Source organism: Panulirus ornatus, chromosome 59, assembly GCF_036320965.1.
Source record: "Panulirus ornatus isolate Po-2019 chromosome 59, ASM3632096v1, whole genome shotgun sequence".
NCBI lineage: Eukaryota > Metazoa > Arthropoda > Malacostraca > Decapoda > Palinuridae > Panulirus > Panulirus ornatus.
In genome coordinates, this window is record NC_092282.1 from 7,517,226 (window position 1) to 7,536,663 (window position 19,438).

The window sequence follows — 19,438 nt, forward strand, 5'->3', positions numbered from 1 at the left end:
TGGTAAACAATATGAGGGAGGAAATGAAGAGATTGTTTTGCAGTATTGTGAATTCCTTAAAATCAGAAAATGGAGATGAGTAGTGTGTAGATTCATAAAATAATTGTTTGATATTTAACATTAATGCCTTTGTAAGAACAGGAATTCTGTGCAGAAATGGAAATATAGATAGCACGTAGGAAAGGCCATGGAATTTAAAGCCCACTCAGCAAATGTATAGATATAACCTGGAAAAAAGAACTATTCAGATGCTGTGTATACTTTTTCTAATGTCTATATCATGGACATCTTTTCCCACAGTTAGAGGGTTGGACATACAGATTCTTTTGCTTAACATTTCAGTGTAATTTGGAATCATGAATGCTGGTGGGTTTTGAAATAAGCAAGTTCTGCTTTCTTGTAGCAGATTTTGTGAAAAGAATAAGTATGCCTCTGTAGATAAACACAATGGGGGAAGGAATTCAGAAGATATGGAAAGACTCTCAAGTGATAGTAAGAGTTAACAAGAAAAGGCCACAATATGGGAACCAAACCATTTTTGAAAGATAACTTATAGTTTGAGGATACGTACCAAAGCATCAGTGGTTTTATTAATTGTGCATTTGGCCAATAACAGGGTCAACTTTGTTAGAAGTGTTAACCCTTAACTTTTCTCATGATCATAATTCCAGGTCTTCTAGCATTAAACAGTTTAGCATCAGCACTTTTGTGAATGATATATTACATGGAATATAATTGATGTGGTGATAATTAGAAAAAAGTAGTTGCTTGAAGATTCTAACAGCGTTTACTTCAGAACTCTGTAGATGGTTATTTAGAAAAATGATTGTAGCTGTGGTACAGAGACAAAATATTCTGATTTCCTTTCATATGAATATGTGTATAATGTTAGGTTTGTTGATGAGTTGTCATAACTGCTATGTAATTTCTTATTCCTGCTCCTTATCAGAGTAGGAAGGTATATCTGTTTGTCTGTGTTCCAAACTTTGAATCATCCTCAGATACGAAGGTCATCATACATCTTTGCAGAAGCCATCCTGTCACCATCTCTTACCATATATGTGCCTACACTATGCCTCATCTCCATACCTTTGATTTTCATTAGTTAGTTTTCTTTTGCTGAATCAGTAGTAGTACTCAGTTCACATTTTTGTAATGTCATTCATTACCTTTGCCTTCTTTCCACATGCACATTTATGTTTCTCCATAACGTCTCTTACTGTTTAACGTCCTAATAGCGTATTATTATAATACCTGCTTAAGTTGTGAATTGTTTCTCATAGTTCCTGGTACTGTTGATACCCCACCGTCCCTCACACCTGAGCCGAGAGTGCCTGACATTCCTTCGTCCTCTCTGATACACAGTGATGTAGAAGAGAACAATGTACATAATGATGTAGCAGACAAAGGTTAGTGTATATTTAAATCTGTCTCACTCTCTGTCATTATTATTCCATTCTCAGTTGTAGGGGGAGTTTCATGTACTGTGTGAGAAATCTCACACACACACACACACACACACACACACACACACACAGATGAAGAATGGCCCATCTAGTCATATACACATATATATGCATTAATACCCACATATGTACACATACATATATATACATATCAACATATACATACATATACATACACATATGCAGACTTTACATGCATACACATGTACATATTTATGCTTTCTTGCCTTCATCCATTCCTGGCGCTACCCTGCCCCTCAGGAAACAGCATTGCTACTCCTTGCCTCAGCGAGGTGGCACCAGGAAAACAGACAAAAAAGGGATGGGGAGAAAGAATACTTCACATGTATTCCCTATGTGTCGAAAACAGACAAAAAAGGAATGGGGAGAAAGAATGCTTCACATGTATTCCTTATGTGTTGTAGAATGCAACCAGAAAGGGTGGGAGCGGGGAGCTGGAAATCCTCTCTGCCTGTTTGATTTTCCAACAGAGGGAACAGACGCACGGGCCAATGGAGAATTTTACCCTCTGAGGCTCAGTCATCTTTTCTTGATGCTACCTTGCTAACATGGGAAATGGTGAATATGTAGAAAAAAAAAGAGCAGTTGAAGATGTGTTGAAATGGTTTGGACATATGGAGAGAATGTGTGAGGATATATGTGTCAGAGGTAGTGGGAACAAGGAGAAGCGGGAGACGAAATTGGAGGTGGAAGGATGGAGTGAAAAAGATTTTGCACAATTGGGGCCTGAACATACAGGAGGGTGAGAGACATGCAACGAATAGAGTGAATTGAAATGATGTGGTGTAACGGGGTTGACGTGCTATCAGCACACTGAAATAGGGTATGTGAAACATCTGGGGTAAACCATGGAAAGGTCTGTGGGGCCTGGATTGGATAGGGAGCTGTGGTTTTGGTGCAGTGCACATGACAGCTAGAGACTGAGTGTGAATGGATTACTGGGAAAGGAGGGTAAGGTATACATGTATATTTATTTGATTAGTCCAGGCAGGCCTGTCATCCTATGAGGAATAGGTGCCACCTGATTTTGGCTGTAGAGTTCATGATTGGTGCTTTAAAAAGTAAAGGGATAAATTTTTGTGACAGTTTTCTGCATTGTATTCTCTCTCTTCATTGTTTTCATTGTGTATTTTATCATTGGCATCTTCATTATGGTGTACTGGTATTTTATTTTTAATGTTTTGCTGTGCAGGGCATTCTAAGGTATATAAGTTTTCTATTATTGATTATATGTCAGTGTCAAGGGTATTATTACAAGTTTTTACTCAAATGTGACTACATTTCTTCACATTGATGATTTTATACAAATTATATGTCTCCCATGTCAAAAACCATGTACAGTAATTTTTTCTTTTTAAGAGGTACTATTCAAAAATTTTTGCATGCACTTCCCTGATTTGAAGACAGTATATGATACATATGAATTTATTAGTACATGAATATTTGAATGTTTTTCATTAAAAATTTTCCTTATGATTTCATGAAATTATTTATCAGCAGGAGAACCATGTGATACTAAGCCTGGGTTGGCTAACAGTGTTGAAGATGGTGACTCTGTGACTATTAGCAATTCCACACCTGGAGGACCTCACACATGCCATAGTCGAGGAGCCAGCCAAGTTTCCTCATGTGAAATTTCTGTTGGTCGTATATCAGGTGTGTTTTGTGTTGCACTTGGCTCAGAAAATCTTTAAGTTATGAATATGGTCTGGAGATGAAGATGAGTTGGAGATAAGGGTTATCTCTGATAAGATGAAAGCATTGGTTCTACTTCACTGCAGTGGATGCCACATAGTCTGTACTAACAGAATAATGTAATGCACTTGTTGATACTAAGCATAATTATGTGCTGCTTGTCATTGTCATTCTGACTCTAGTCCAAAAAGTTTCTGATTGACAGAGAGGGCTGCCACTTCACACTGGTAAGGGTAAGTCTGTAACATTCTGAATTTGACAACTTTCAGCAAATTTTTCATATTAGCTTCCTAAGATTTGAATTTTCATGAAGGTATTAGTAGTAACAGAAAAAAAGCATTCACAAATGTATTTACTCATTTGAGTTCAAGTTTGAGTTATCAGGATCTCACTCCCACATGGGCATTAGTGCAAGGGGGTTGTTAAGAAAGTGCAGAGGAGCCCCTTTCTCTTACTGATCCCAAGATGATTTTGATTTCATTTATTGTGTAACCTCATTTTTTTTTAATAAATACAAGCATATATATGTAGTTTTCAAACCTTAGTTATTTTCTGGTTAGTGTTTGTGATTGCTTTTTCTCTTGTCTACATTTTCTTCTGACACATACTTTGTGGAGTGTAATCTTACCTGGTGGCTTTTACTATGTCAGAAACTAACACATTTTGAAGAATATTAGATGACCATTCATCTGTTTTTCATTACTCTGTTTTGCACTTTTGTTTTACAACATTTCAGCCACATCTTTGCACTTGTTTTGAGTTTTTTCAGTGAACAGAATAGACACATTTAGAATCAACTCTTTTTTTCTTATTTCTACATTTGTCATTCTTAAGTCATTGTCGTCTTTGCTGCCCTAGTTGAGTAGGTAGCATTGTCTCATTAAACACTGACATTTAATGGATGTCATGTATTATACATTTTCATCTTTATTAGGTTTTTGTAATGCAAGTGGTATGTAATAATCAGTATAGTTACAGTAATTTTCAGGGAACTTTTGAGAAGTATTATTGGGTGTATGATATACAGATATGAATTCTGTGAAATTTAGAAGATTTTGCCTCAATCACATTATTTTAGATACAGGAAATATTTATTCTGTGCAAATAAATCAGTGTGGATCTTTGTGCTTAGTTTTTGCACTGTGACTGCCTCATCACTTTTAACTTTCTTTTGTAAGATAGGAGCTTTTGCAATGCTGAAAACTACAGTTAAAAAAATTTCATCTTGATTGATGTTTGTTTTTCAGGTCGAGACTTGTGTCATAGTCGTGGGGCCAGTACAGATGGATCACTGATGGATGCTTACATCTCCTCAGCAACAGACAGCCGCAGAGGCACATATAGTGAAGCTGGAACACTACCTATTGGTAATTAAGATAATGTAAAAGAATTTAGTAAAGGTTTGGGTATCACAAAGAGTATACTGATTATAGGAACTTGTTTTTCATGTTAGTTTGGTCAAGTTTTATATCATAAGAAAATTAATGTAAATCATGCCACTTGTACTTAGTGCTTTATATGCACTGAATGTTTATCAGCTGCAGTCATTTTTATATATAAGCTCAAGGTTAGCTCACTCTCTTAACTCATCATTTTAATTATTTTGCTGGTGACATTGAAAACACTGCCTTGAAGTACGTTCTAGGGTGATATTCTTGACATTTGCTTCAGATTATTCTGGTGAGATGTAATTGACTATATTGTGTAATTGTTTTGATTATGATCCTGTAAATGGTGGAAAAAGTTATTAAGCTTATGATCATCTGCTGAGATGTAGATTTTATTAAGTCTGAGTTTCATTTCTTGAGATGCACTGCAGTTATTAGTTAGTCCTTTCCTTGATGGAATGTGTTTACTTATGTAATAAAGAATTATATTCTTCATGGGCTGTTGAGCTAATTCAAGCTTTTATCTAATAGTCTTAACCTACTGGACACACCTCATTTAGAACATTAGCTAACTTTACTTAGTATACTAATTTTAAAGCACTGTATGATAAAATGCTTCTTTGCCTCTCAGGGTCAACGATAATTGAAGAAAACCTTCAAGGCTGGGATAAAGAATCCGATGAAAAAAAATTGTCTGACAGTGAGGACTCTCGTACAAAATATTCTAAAAAGTTGATCTCATCTTGTAGTTGTTGTAAGTCGCTGCTAAGGAGCCACCATGAACTACCAGAGCATCCAACAGTGGTGGAGCTGGTCAAGTATTCCTTCACTTGCCCTCCCCATGGCAGAGTAAGGAGACTTATGACTGTTTTGGAAAACAGTTTTCATCTCATATTATTTCAGTAACTCAGGATCTATTTACTATAAATATGTAAAGCCATAGTGCTGTCATTTATTTACACATTGCAATTAGATTATAGTGTATTGCATTCTCCACTGGCTTTTGCAAGATTGGAGACTCATGTAAAGGAAATAAAGCTGTTTGAACAAAAACTTGCTTACACATACACACCTTGAAAGAGAGAAGAGTGAGAGAAGACCTGATGCACAACTTTTAAGTTTTTATAACTTATTGATGATATACATAGTGAACAGTTCTTTGAGAAGTATGGGGATAGGACAACCAGACGACATAAAATGACATTGAACAAGAAATGTTAAAAAAGATGCTGCTATTTTTGGTGAATTTACATTTAAATGATTTATTTATGTAAACATTTAACTATATTTTGTATTATTCATATAGTTACTATGTCTTTAGTATGTATTCATTTAAACATTTATCTGTGTTCTGTATTGATTTACAATAATATTTTCTTTTATTGTGTGATTTGTACTTGAGTTAGGTAAGGGTGATTAAAAGATACCTGTCTTGAATGCATCTGCAGTTTAGAGAATTGCACTTATGGGAAACACATTTTTTTTTATATTTTAGTCTTTAGGAATGTACCACAAGCTTAACATGAAGAATGTGTGGATAAATACATTCTTACACATATGTATGACAAGTGTGGTCTTTAAAAGGCTGGAAAAGATAATTGGAAAGTAAGTACATAATTTTTTGCAGAAGTGGAATTACCTAAGTGAGAGGCAACATGAGTTTAGACAAAAGAAGTCTGTGTAGAGAAGCAGGCTATCTTTTCAACAGAAGAGGTTAATGGGTCAATAAAGTTTTCTTGACTGCTAGAAGGTATTTGACACTCCCAAGTAGGAGGTTGTCCTCACTTTTAGACTGTAACAAAAAGTAGAGAAGACATTTTATAAGTTTTATGCTACTTAAAGTGCCAGTTTTGACTCAGTAAGAGATTATAAAGGTTATACTGCCAAGTATGAAACAATATTTGCACAAATAAGATTTTTAGAGAGTATCAGACTTTTATGTAGAAAAGTTTTATTGTTTTCAGATTGAAGATTGTTAGCAACACTGAAAATGAGGGAATTAGGTTAGCTTAGGAAAAAATTTTAGGCATTTTCTTTGATGTAGGCAAAAATATGTCTCAGTAGACTATTTAGTTCAAAAGCATATTTCTCTCCCCTGCAATGATGGTCTTTATTCGATAAGGTGATAAGAGCAGTTGTCAAAAGAGTTTGAATTAGGTGTTCAAGGTAGCTCTGTCAATTTAAGGCATTCTCATTGATATTACTGAACCAATGATGTTTTTCACCCAAAATGAGTCAGAAAGGTTAAGATAAAGATATCTTTTGTATCTTTTTTGTTTTTTAAGTGGGGTGTGGCACAACCCAATGATAGTGAGGTTGCTAATACAAGGGAGGGACATATATATATAAACATTTATAGTTCGATGATACATATTTATTCTTTGATATGCTTTATGATGATGTTAGATAGGATATATATATATATATATATGTAGGTGTTTTATGGTACACCATCCATCTCTGAATATAAGAAGTATGATCATTTTGGGAAGTCCTATGTCTTTTTAATGGGTAGACTGTGTTTTAACTGGTGGACTTCATTGTGACTGGTAGACTGTACTTTGATGCATTACATATATTTTGTCAGGTTGGAGATTGTCTCATATGGCTGGTGGCTGGCTTAGCACTTTGGGGCTGCCTCATTTCGATAACTGGTGACTTGGCTCTCCCTGGTGGCAACTTCTTCAGTCTTCTTGTCCTTTATGTGACAGCAGTCCTCGCTGGTGAGGGAGCAAAGTTTACGGGCTTGCCTCCTCTGCTTGGTAGCCTTGTTGTGGGCATATTGTTCAGCAGTATACCAGGAGTAGATGCTGTTGGGCACAGTCTTGATTTCTATTGGTCATCTGCTCTAAGGTAAGATGAATTTTCCTTATTGGCCTCTTTACAAGTCAGAATGAGACCCTGTGCATACTTAGTGATCTTTCTAGATGCAAATGAATACTATAATAATTGAAAGGTTAAAAATTCCTCTGGTCATTGCTCATCATCATATGTACTTATGAACGAAAGTTTCTGTATGCTGATAACATTAAGTTTTCAACTAAATCAGAGGAAGTGTTGGATAAAATGGTGTGCTGGTTCAGTGTAGTATGTAGGAGAAGGATGCTGAATAATTCATAACAAAAGATAGAGAAATGAATTGGTAGATAGTCTTTTCCTTGGTACTTCAGCAGATTTTGATAAGAGCTATGTTGCATTTAACACAGAACTTATTTTCTGTTCTTTAGTAGATATAGCATCAGACTTACAAGATCATTTGCCCAGAATTTTCTTTGATGAATCATGTTAGACAGACCTTAATGAATTATTTACATATCTTTTCCTGAAGAAAAAAGAAGTGAAGTAAAGATTATACCTTTGCTTAATGCCATGTGATATTATTTTGGCTGTGAGTTGATGATAACTATTTAAAAATTACATGAGGAACTGTTGGAACTAGAATTATTTAATTTTGCTCTCTGGAAAGGAAACATAATGTTATATGGGTGCTTCCTCCATGTAAAGTATCTTAGTTCAATAAACCAATTGTGCCACCATAATGTTATATGGGTACTTACTCCATGTAAAGTATGTTAGTTCAATAAACCAATTGTGCCAACACATATTTATGCTGGAATTGAATCTTTTGAAATTTGTTTTATTATTTCCACTTATTTGACGTTTCACTGTTACTCATTTTGTCCTTGAAAGGAATTTGTAGAAAACATAATCTTTAAATGGCTCATATTTAGAATTGTTTTGACTTTTCAGTTACTAGGGGTTGCAGAAAAAAATTACAGAGAGAACTAATTGAACAAAGAGTAATTCTTTTTTGCTATGCAAAAAAGAGAGCATCAGATATTGGAACTTTCTATGATTTTAGTTTGTAAGTTTAGTAGACCAACAGCACCAGCACACTTTTTTAGGATTTGAAATTATGAAATCAATATTCTTTTTTGTACGTCAGATATTTTATTTGTCGTTCTGTTAGTCATATTGTAGGAACATTTAGATTATGAATAATTTGTGTCGTTCTTGAAGAGTGAACATGGCTATCATCTTCTCAGTCTAACAGCTGACAGATTTAACAGTTGTTTGTTCCAGATACATTCTTACTGAGGCAGGACAAGGCAAAGAAGTATGAAGGAAATTGGCAGTTGGTTTGGACTCGATACACTCTATATTAGAAAGATTTCAACCGATTCCTCTTTCATTTCTGTTCTTGCAGGAATGTTGCCCTTATAATTATTTTGATACGTGCTGGACTTGGTCTAGATCCTGTGGCCTTGAAGAAATTAAGCTGTGTTGTATTACGTCTAGCTCTCCTTCCGTGTTTAGTGGAAGCTGTGACAACAGGTATCGTTTCCATGTTTCTCCTTGGTCTACCATGGAGCTGGAGTTTTATGCTTGGGTAAGTTCTGTCATAGATTTACTTGGCTCTTATGTATCAGTATCTTATCTTCTGTATTCTGTTGTAAAGCAGTGTTTTTGTGATGTTTCTTCCAAACGTTAGGTCATTGTGCATCTTTCATGCACCACTTCATCTTGATACATATCTCAGACACTATCACATGTGTAATGAAGATATGTACCATATAGAGAACATCTTGAAATGTTGTCATTATCGTTCTTCAATAGCTTTTTTAAAATTCCACTTAATCAGGTTTTATTCAGGAGAGCCATTATGTATATATATATATATATATATATATATATATATATATATTATTCCCTGGGGATAGGGGAGAAAGAATACTTCCCACGTATTCCCTGCGTGTCGTAGAAGGCGACTAAAAGGGAAGGGAGCGGGGGGCTGGAAATCCTCCCCTCTCTCTTTTTTTTTTTTTTTTTTCAAAGGAAGGAACAGAGAAGGGGGCTGGATGAGGAAGTTTCCTCAGAGGCCCAGTCCTCTGTTCTTAATGCTACCACCTTGCTGACGCGGGAAATGGCGAATAGTATGAAAGAAAAGAAAGAAATATATATATATATATATATATATATATATATATATATATATATATATATATATATATATATATATATATATATATATCCCTGGGGTTAGAGGAGAAAGAATACTTCCCACGTATTCCCTGCGTGTCGTAGAAGGCGACTAAAAGGGAAGGGAGCGGGGGGCTGGAAATCTTCCCCTCTCATTTTTTTTTTTTTTAATTTTCCAAAAGAAGGAACAGAGAAGGGGGCCAGGTGAGGATATTCCCTCAAAGGCCTAGTCCTCTGTTCTTAACGCTACCTCGCTAATGCGGGAAATGGCGAATAGTATGAAAGAAAGAATATGTATATGTATATATATATATATATATAAAAAATATATATATATATATATATATATATATATATATATATATATATATATATATATATATATATGTTCTTTCTTTCAAACCATTCGCCATTTCCCGCATTAGCGAGGTAGCGCCAAGAACAGAGGACTGGGCCTTTTTTGGAATATCCTCACCTGGCCCCCTCTGTTCCTTCCCTTGGAAAATTAAAAAAAAAAACGAGAGGGGAGGATTTCCAGCCCCCCGCTCCCTCCCCTTTTAGTCGCCTTCTACGACACGCAGGGAATACGTGGGAAGTATATATTATCCCTGGGTATAGGGGAGAAAGAATATTTCCCACGTATTCCCTGCATGTCGTGGAAGGTGACTAAAAGGGGAGGGAGTGTGGGGCTGGAAATCCTCCCCTCTCGTTTATAATTTTCCAAAAGAAGGAACGGAAAGGTGGGCCAATTGAGGATATACCCTCTAGGGCTCACTCCTCAGTTCTTAACACCACCTCGCTAATGCAGGATAAGGCAAATATTTATGAAAAAAAAAATTACATATATAGGTATATGTCTGTAATGTATATATATGTATAGGTTGAAATGTATAGGTATGTATATGTGCGTGTGAGGATGTGTATGTATATACATGTGCATGTGGGTGGGTTGGGCCATTCTTTCGTCTGTTTCCTTACGCTACCTCGCTAACGTGGGAGACAGCAACAAAGTATAATAATAAAAAAATATGTATATGATATTTAGAACAGCCAGTTTGTTTTGGTAATCAAGTATGGTAAAAGGATGGTGGTGGGTGTAAAAGATGAAGTTGCTTGTGTTTCTTGACACCACCAAATCAGTATGGGAAAAGAAAGTAGGTTTACAAAAAAATGATTTAACCAATAAAAATGAAAATCAAATTCTGTCCATAACAGATTTTTTTTTCATCTTTGCTGTGACATTCCAGCGTAGTTGCCTGAGTGTTTGACCTGAGGATATTTGTGTTGCCATCTCTTAAGGGTACAAACACTGATGTAAATGAGCATTCTTAAGGGTAATATGGTGACCAAATGAGTTTTTTGGCAGTTGAGTACAGAATTACCTCCAATGATTTTAGCAGGGAGGCAAGTTTACCCCCTGCAAATTGATTACTGTTCTTACCAGCCTGTGGGGCTTGGGTTATGGACCCCAAAAATTTAGAGTTGATTACTACAGAAGGCTCATGCATGTATGTACTTGACCCATTCTATAGAAATGGGAATGAAATTATGTAAGATGAATTGATAGGTTATCTCTGGAGAATGTGGAGAAGGAATATTACCCATGTAACTCCTGTATGCCATAGGAGGTGTCTGACAGGAGCATGAGCAAGGGTGAGGAGCAGAGGACTGAAAATATTTGTCCTGTAGTATCACTTTTTATAAGTATGGATTGAGATGAATACTTTTTCTCAGGAGCTCAGTTATCTTTTGTTGATGCTGCCTTGCTAAGGCAGCAAAGGCATGCAGATATTAAAATGACTGATTCTTTAATACGATGTATATAAAACTTTTATACCTGTCTTTTCTGCATTAGTGAGATTACATCAGGAGCAGCTTTACAGTGGCTTTATTTGTTCACATCTAATCTCTAGTAGTAATGAATAATGTATTGAGACTAGAGACTGCCAAGCCCCACAAACTACTTGATGGTTTACCTTGATTGCCTCACATACCTTGGTTCAGCCCACTGACAGCACATGAACCCAAACATACCATATCACTCATACTCAGTCTGTTTAGTTTGTGCTTCTCACCCTCCAGAATGGTCTGGCCCTGATACCCAAAAGCCTCTTTTAATCCATATTCCTATTTCCTCCTTGGTCTCCCTCTCTCCTCCTTGCTTTCACTACTTTTGACACAGATCTACTTTTTCAGTTTGCTTCATTCATTTTCTCACTATCCCTGAACCATCACAGCGCACATTAGTTGGCCCTTTCAGTGAGACTGTACTCACGATGAAGACATGCAGTGGGTTGCATATGATAGTCTTGCCTGATTACAAAATTTCAGTATAGTTGTAGACAATTTTATTTCTTACATTATCAGCACATATTCCACATATAATTCTCAGGTATTTCATTGCATAACTCAAAACAGCTTTATTTAGTGTCTAATATGGCAAGCTTTTGTGATATGACAGAGGGAAGAGGAGAATGTATTTTGTTACTGCTCAAGGCATGAATTATATATGATACAATTTATCATTATGTTGTAACGCTTATGATTTTTTTTTACTTAAGACTAACATTTGATAGCTCTTAAGTTTACTGTCATCTTAGTAACTCTACTTTTATTGCAGGTTTATTGTTGCAGCTGTGTCACCTGCAGTGGTGGTACCAGGCTTATTAAAACTTGGTGAAGATGGTTATGGTGTGGACCAAGGAATTCCAACATTGGTTATTGCAGCAGCTAGCATAGATGATGTCCTTGCTATCACTGGCTTCAGTGTTATGATGGGGGTAACATTTGCCAAAGGTTAGCTGTTGCATGATTCTGTGACAAATTAAGAATTGTTGTTGAAATTCTCTTTGTTCTTATGAATGACCAGAGAAATTGTAAGAGAGGATTTTAGGTACTTTCACATAGATATTTAGTACTTGCTTTTTATGAGCAGATATTATAATGACTTAATTTGATGTAGGGGGCTGAATTGTTGAGAAGAGTTCATTGAGTAGTCATTAGGTTAGTTAGATAAAAGAGTCTGAAAGGACTTTAGCTACAAATAAACTATACTTTTATTTTTAAGGGAAAAACTTAAAAGGTTGGGATATTGGGATTCTATACATGAACGGGAATTGGGGAATGACTTAATGCCTAGCCTTGCACCAGAACACAACACCGGAAAAATTATAAGTGGGGTAGATTACTTACTGTTCATTGTCATTATTACGAGCACCACTTTTTATTTTTGTCACATTGTCCTGCAAAGGACTGAGCCCTGAAAATCGAAATGGATTTGTAGAACTGAGTTTAATCAAAAAACATTTTAGTTATCAGCTAGTAGGAAATAACAAGAAAAATAGAATGAAAGGAAAGTTAGATTAACAATATTTATTGCTGTACATACTTTTAGAAATGGTGCACATGCCAAGTTCACACCTTACTCCATTGGTTTATGGGTAACTAACACAAGGGTTCTTGGTGCTATTGATAATTACTTGTGACATGCAGCATCTCTATGTGCTGACAAGTTGTGCTCTCCAATATGAATGATCGTGGGAGAGGGCAGCCCATACAAGGACGGATAAAGCCCCCACAGGAACAGACGTAATACTCCCCTCTGTTAAACGGGTAACTGACAGTGTTAGCTTTACTTGTTTGTGAGATAAGGCACTGATAAAGCTCTCCTACCATTTTAGATGAGAGTGTGAAGAGGCAACTCATATATATAAGTATAGATACAGTCCTTCCCAGGAAAATCATACAAGTATGGTCTTTTGTAAGGGTTAAGACTATGTTGCTGGATTAGATATGATTTGTATTTTTGACATACATTATACACTTCTCTACCTTTACATTTCGCTTAGTATTTTCACTATTTTTCAAACCCTCTGGATTTCAGACTGTTTATTCATTTGCCTTTCTTTTGACCTCTTTTTTTTGTCATCCAAGGCTTTCCCTAGATGAGGACTCTTTTCCATACCTGGGGCCTTAATTATGGACAGAGGGAAGAAAATGAGGCATCTGTAAAGTTATAGAAATAAGTTCCTCATAATTAACACTTTTTTTTTACAGGTTCACTAGTCTGGACAGTACTTAAAGGTCCAGTTGAGATACTTGTGGGTATAGTATATGGCATTGTCTTCGGCATTTTGTGCTGGTTCCTGCCCCATAAAGAAAAGGAGAATCGGGCCACTTACAAATTTATTGTCATCTTCAGCCTTGGTGCTCTAGGAATGTTTGGAAGCCATAAGGTACTGTTTGTATCATGCCCTTTCTGTTTGCACAGTCATGAATGATATATATATTTTTTCATGCTGTATGTTTGTATAGAGGACTATTTTAAAAAAAAAACTTAGGAACTGCATTTATCATAATTTTGTGTCATCAGTAGAGGTTGTGTAATGTGCATTTCATTATTACTGCTTTCATGCTGTGTGCTTTAAACAATACTTTCATTATTCATTAGGAAAAGTCCATCTTGTGGTAATATAACTAGGGTAAAGGGTACTTTTCCACTGGAACTGTGCTTGCATATTAGATATTTGAGAATGGTTTTTGCATTTATACATGTGGTGTTACTTTGACTTGGGGCCAAAATGTTTTCTTTGGGAATGCATCTCCAATTATATAATGAGGGTCAAGGGAAAAAATAAGTTTTGCTTAATTGAAATTTGGTCTTTTTAAGACTGCATTTACTGTATTCCATAGAGGAAGGGATGGATGTACTCTGAATGAAAAATCTGTGATTTTTTTAGGTGTTTGAACTTTTCAGTATATACAAAAATAAGAAAGAGTTTTTGTTTCAGGTTGGGTTGGAAAGTTCTGGACCAATAGCAGTATTGACTCTTGCTTTTGTTGCTGGGCTAGGCTGGCGTAAACCTGGTAATGAGGTGAGCACAGTGATCTGTTTGCCCTGCATCAAATATGAACTTTTTAGTACACAACACGATGAAGTGACCAAAAATCCTTCAGAACTCATGGTTCGTGGACATTATGATAAATTCCAGCATTGGAACATACTGTTTGCCTTCAGTCTTTCATAGTACTGTACCTTTAGTATTTATTTGTGTGTTTCCTGTCAACTTTTTTTAATATATTCCTTTTAATAATCTTATCCACATCATCTCCTTCTACATACATTCCGCTTCAAGAAACTTTTTTCCTTCATGTTAATTGTTTTTTGTTTTATTTCCCCATGCCTTAGTTGTTCTGTTTATTCTCTCTGAATTTCATGCCCATCCAGAATATTTACCTCATCATTTGCTCAGTTCATCCTTTTGTTAAGATAACTTTTTCTTTATTATACACTTGTGGGTTACAAGCCTTGCATGTCCAGTGGGTCTCATTTTTTCAGTTAATTGCTTTCACTAAAGCCAAAGCAGTTTTCCCAGTTTTTGACCCACAGATAGCTCGATCTCCTTTCTGCCATCCTTGCTTGAAGCACAACCTAAATACTTAAACTCTTTAGTGCCAAGGATAGAAGTAGTTTTAAAAATTCAAGTGGGGATGGGTTGCCACACTTTTGCAGATTTTGTGTCTGTAATAGAGGCAGAAGGTTTCTAGTGTGAATTCCTTGGAATGTGCTGTGGTTGATTATTTTTTGTTAATAATAATCTTTTTGATGGATTTTCCAGGTTTTAGATGTTATTTGCATGTATTTAATCTCAGAAATATCTGAATTAATTGAAGAGCAAAGAGCACTACCACCTTAAATTGAAACTTTAGAAACTTGTACCATTTTGATAGGAATCCTAGATGGGCTGGCATTCAGATTTGTGATGGTTTTGGACTACAGTTATTTGGACAGATCTACCTGATCATTTCATAGGCAGCAAGTAGTTCATGATTTTTCTTTGTATGGTATGAATGACAGTTATATCTTTTTCTTGAATTATATGATTGTAGACATTTGAATAAAGAGTACAGGTAATTGACATTTGAGAGAAATGAGACTTTGTGGGGGATTTTTCAGATCATGAATTGCAGAAAGATGCTATGGATGTGATAGTGAAGTAGAAATTTAATTGGTTAAAGCTTAAAGCATTGTACCAAGGCACTGAACAGGTGGCTTACTTTCTTTCTTCATTTCATACGTGGAAAGTGAATGAAACTTTAGAAATATACGAGGCTAGTTTTGAAAATGCAGGTATTTAAGATTGTGAGGTAGTTGAATGATGGAATAAAGAAGTGGAAAGGGTAGTCTAAGGGAGATGAGAAGCATATTTGTTAAACATTTATGATATTAGACAGCAGTTATCAGTAAATATTTACCTACAGTGGAAAAAGATAAGAAATATGCATGCTAAGGAACCATAAAATGGGGGTAGATGAGGATTTTGAACCTTAATTTGATACTTATTTTGTATCTGAAAGAATGTACTGAAGAAGTGTTGAAGCACAGAAGGGGTAGCAAAATGAGGAAGTAGAAGATATGGTGATAGTACACAATCAAAGGCAAAAAGGCAGAGAATGTATATAAGCCATGGAAAAATAACTTTGAAACTTAGAGAAGTCTGGGAAGCCATGACATTTGTTCAAGGTTAGAAAATACTTGGAGAATGCTTGAAAAAACAGTAGAAAAGATCTGGGGGTGACTTACTAGGTAGGATGTAATAAGTGGATGGTCATTATAGGAAATAGATGTGGTTACATTAATTAAGTGGTGTTAAGCATGAAGCATTTTTCGGGTGGAGATCTTAGGGGAGTGATTTAAATGTGGAAAAATATACGGTGTCCACAAAAAACTATCTTCCTACCCTTACATGTTCAAAGGTAATGTCACAGTTATATATACAGTACTTCATCATCTGTCCTTTGGCCTTGATTAGCATCTGCAAATGTCTGGATGTGTAATTAGCAAGGTTCCTGTTTTGGGTCTGTAGGGTCTTAATCTTCTGAATGAGGTGAGGCACTTATGAAGTGTTGCATGAAGCAGCCACCTGATCTTGCATTCTGAAGCCCCAGTGCACCAGAAGTGTCACATGTCCCCACATTTTCTTGCTTCCAGGCAAGAATATGGGCTTTCTCCTCCTTGGAAAGGTAAGAGCTGATCATCTTGAAGCACAAGCAGAAGAAATACAGCACCTGGAGGTGAAATTTTCAGATGAAGTGGCTGCCTGAAAGAGTTTAAGAAAGAACATTCTTCCCTCAAGATAGCTTGAAGCATATTGAGGCAGGTTGCTGGTGCTCACACCATTAGAAATACTTGTTTCAACGACTAGATGTATGGATATTTCACCATGAGAGCATTATATGCTTGTACCCACATTAAACCTTAGATGTGTACCACCTTTAACAATATATTGGGGCAGACACTGCTTTTTACAGATACTATAGGAATGCTATTATGATTATATCATGAAAGACAAATGGGTTGAAAAATGTGACTGTAAGAAAGAAGGGAAAGGCAGGGTGGAATGTAAATGTGAAAGAAGTTGTAAGAGAGAAACAATGAGGGTATTAAATGATGATGGAACATGAAGAAAATGAAAAGAAAAAATAAGGTTGCAAAGAAGAGAGTAAGAATAGTTGTAAAGAACAGAAGGAAAATGACGGACTAGGATTTGGAAGACTATTGAGTTGTGATAAAATGAAATTAATGGAGTTGAGTAGGATCTAGGAAATTAGAAAAGATGTGGTTGGGTAGAAAGTAAAAGATTTGTACAGTAAACTCTGTATAAACTACAAGAGATATAAAGAGTACTTTGAAGATCCACATAATGATAGATATTAGTCCTTTGTGTACAAAGGCTAAGAAACTGGTGCAGTATTCTCCAGCCTTGTCAGCAGAATGGTTCTCTGAATATACAGAGACTGAGGTAAAATACAGTAACATCCCTGTTTTCCTGTATCATTAGAATTGTACTTTCCTGTTCTTAACTCATAACTTCATTGAGTTCTTCATTAGTATCCGTCCATTATATTTAGTGACTTATTCAATTTGATTCATATAAACATGTAATTGGTCCTCCTTAGGTACCATTTTATATTAGCTCACCCTTGCGGTATCATTTCTCCTTGTGTGGACACCCATATTCATTGATATATAGAGAACTGAGCCATAGGTAATTAAATTGATTACAGAAATATTTTATGTGATTTAATGTTAGATTATCATATGATTATCTTCTCAGGACCCTGATGTTGGTATTTACTATCGATTTGTGTGGGAACTCTTCCAACCGATGCTCTTTGTCTTGATTGGTGCTGAAATTGATGTAAGGCTATATTCATAAATCAGACTTTACTGAATATATTTTTTTGTATTTTTTCATTTTATCACTGAATATCTAAGTACGTGAATTGTTTGATATATATCTTACATTTCCCTTCTTGCCCCAGGAAATGGTGAATATGTATGAAAAAAAAGATATGCATATATATTTTTTATTTCATTTTATTATTACACTTAATCACTGTTTCCTGCGTCAGCGAGGTAGCGCCGGGAAACAGGCGAAGAATGGGCCATCCACTTATATACACATATATATATACATAAATGCCCATACATGCACATATACATACATATACATACACATGCACAGACATATACATATATACACATGTACATATTCATACTTGCATGCCTTCATTCGTTCCTGTTGCTACCCCACCCCACAGGAAATAGCATTGCTACCTCCTTGCTTCAGAGAGGTATATTATCGCTGGGGATAGGGGAGAAAGAGTACTTCCCATGGCTTCCCTGTGTGTCATAAAAGGCGACAAAAGGGGTGGGAGCAGGGGCTGGAAATCCTTCCCTCCTATTTTACTTTTCCAAAAGAAGGAACAGAGAAGGGGTCCAAGTGAGGATTTTTTCCCTCTAAGGCTCAGTCCTGTGCTCTTGACGCTACCTCGCTAATGTGAGAAATGGCGAATATGTCTGGAAAAAAAAAATGTATTTATTTTATGGTTGGTGTTTTTGTCCAGTGAGACTGATTGCTCATTCAAGGAGAGTGTAGGTTGGATTTGTATTTTTCTGGGGTTGAAAGAATGACTGATGACTTCTTTGATGGTGCAGACATTCTGTTCTGGATGAGCCATTAATCTTATTGTTGAATGTAGCGCTTCTGTGGTGTCAAAGTGTAAAGTAATTGTAAGGTCATCTGCATATGAGAGGACCTTCATACTGTGATCTGCAAGAGGTAATGGGAAGTCATGTACAAAAACACTGAAGAGGGATGGAGAATATATTATTTTATAGATATGCAGTATATTCATTTTTATGTTTATTTAATCAAACAATCAAGCATTCATTCTAAGAATGGTCCCCACCAGGTTGGAGAAATAGATTCTGGCACTGTTGGCTGGGGATTGTTGACATTGCTGGTTGGCTTATCCCTCCGAGTGGCTACCTCATTTTTTGTGGTAATGGGGGCTGCCTTTTCCTTGTGGGAGCGTTTGTTCATTGCAATTGCATGGCTTCCAAAGGCAACTGTTCAGGTAAGCTTATTGATGAGATTATTCATTAACATAAAGATATTTTAGATGCATGTTCAGGATTCTTGAAAAATTAGGCTGCAATTGTATTATATTGAGAGTTCACAGTGTAAGTCATCACTATTCATGTAATTAAGCTTTGTATTATTGTTACGCATAGTAATTTCACAGTGTAAGTCATCACTATTCATGTAATTAAGCTTTGCATTATTATTACGCATAGTATGATAATCTGATTATGTCATCATTGCTACCATTTTACTATAAGCAAAATAATTTTTTTTTTTCATTATAGATTATTACACTTCTTTCAATTTTGCCATGAACTTCTTCAAACAATTCTTTTGTAATGGAGTAGGATTTGAAACTTCACGTACCATTAGGCTTCTTTGTCCCACCAGTCTTTAGAACTGTAATTTATCTTTCATTTTTACTCATTCTTCACTCACATGTAGGATAGAATATTTA

General features: G+C 35.8%; 1 protein-coding gene across 3 annotated transcripts in view; it reads left to right on the top strand.

The window, feature by feature from the left end:
• LOC139767319 (sodium/hydrogen exchanger 9B2-like) overlaps positions 1-19,438 on the top strand; it is a 51,096-nt gene that overhangs the window by 15,531 nt on the left and 16,127 nt on the right. For 2 of the 3 annotated variants that reach the window (XM_071696599.1, XM_071696598.1), the window contains 11 exons: positions 1,284-1,409; positions 2,985-3,143; positions 4,430-4,549; positions 5,202-5,419; positions 7,158-7,423; positions 8,778-8,960; positions 12,171-12,346; positions 13,607-13,785; positions 14,341-14,424; positions 17,668-17,751; positions 18,809-18,973. In XM_071696599.1, coding sequence (XP_071552700.1) covers positions 1,284-1,409; positions 2,985-3,143; positions 4,430-4,549; positions 5,202-5,419; positions 7,158-7,423; positions 8,778-8,960; positions 12,171-12,346; positions 13,607-13,785; positions 14,341-14,424; positions 17,668-17,751; positions 18,809-18,973 — 1,760 coding nt within the window. The remainder of the gene's footprint in view (positions 1-1,283; positions 1,410-2,984; positions 3,144-4,429; positions 4,550-5,201; positions 5,420-7,157; positions 7,424-8,777; positions 8,961-12,170; positions 12,347-13,606; positions 13,786-14,340; positions 14,425-17,667; positions 17,752-18,808; positions 18,974-19,438) is intronic. The other variant, XM_071696600.1, reaches the window with a different exon arrangement.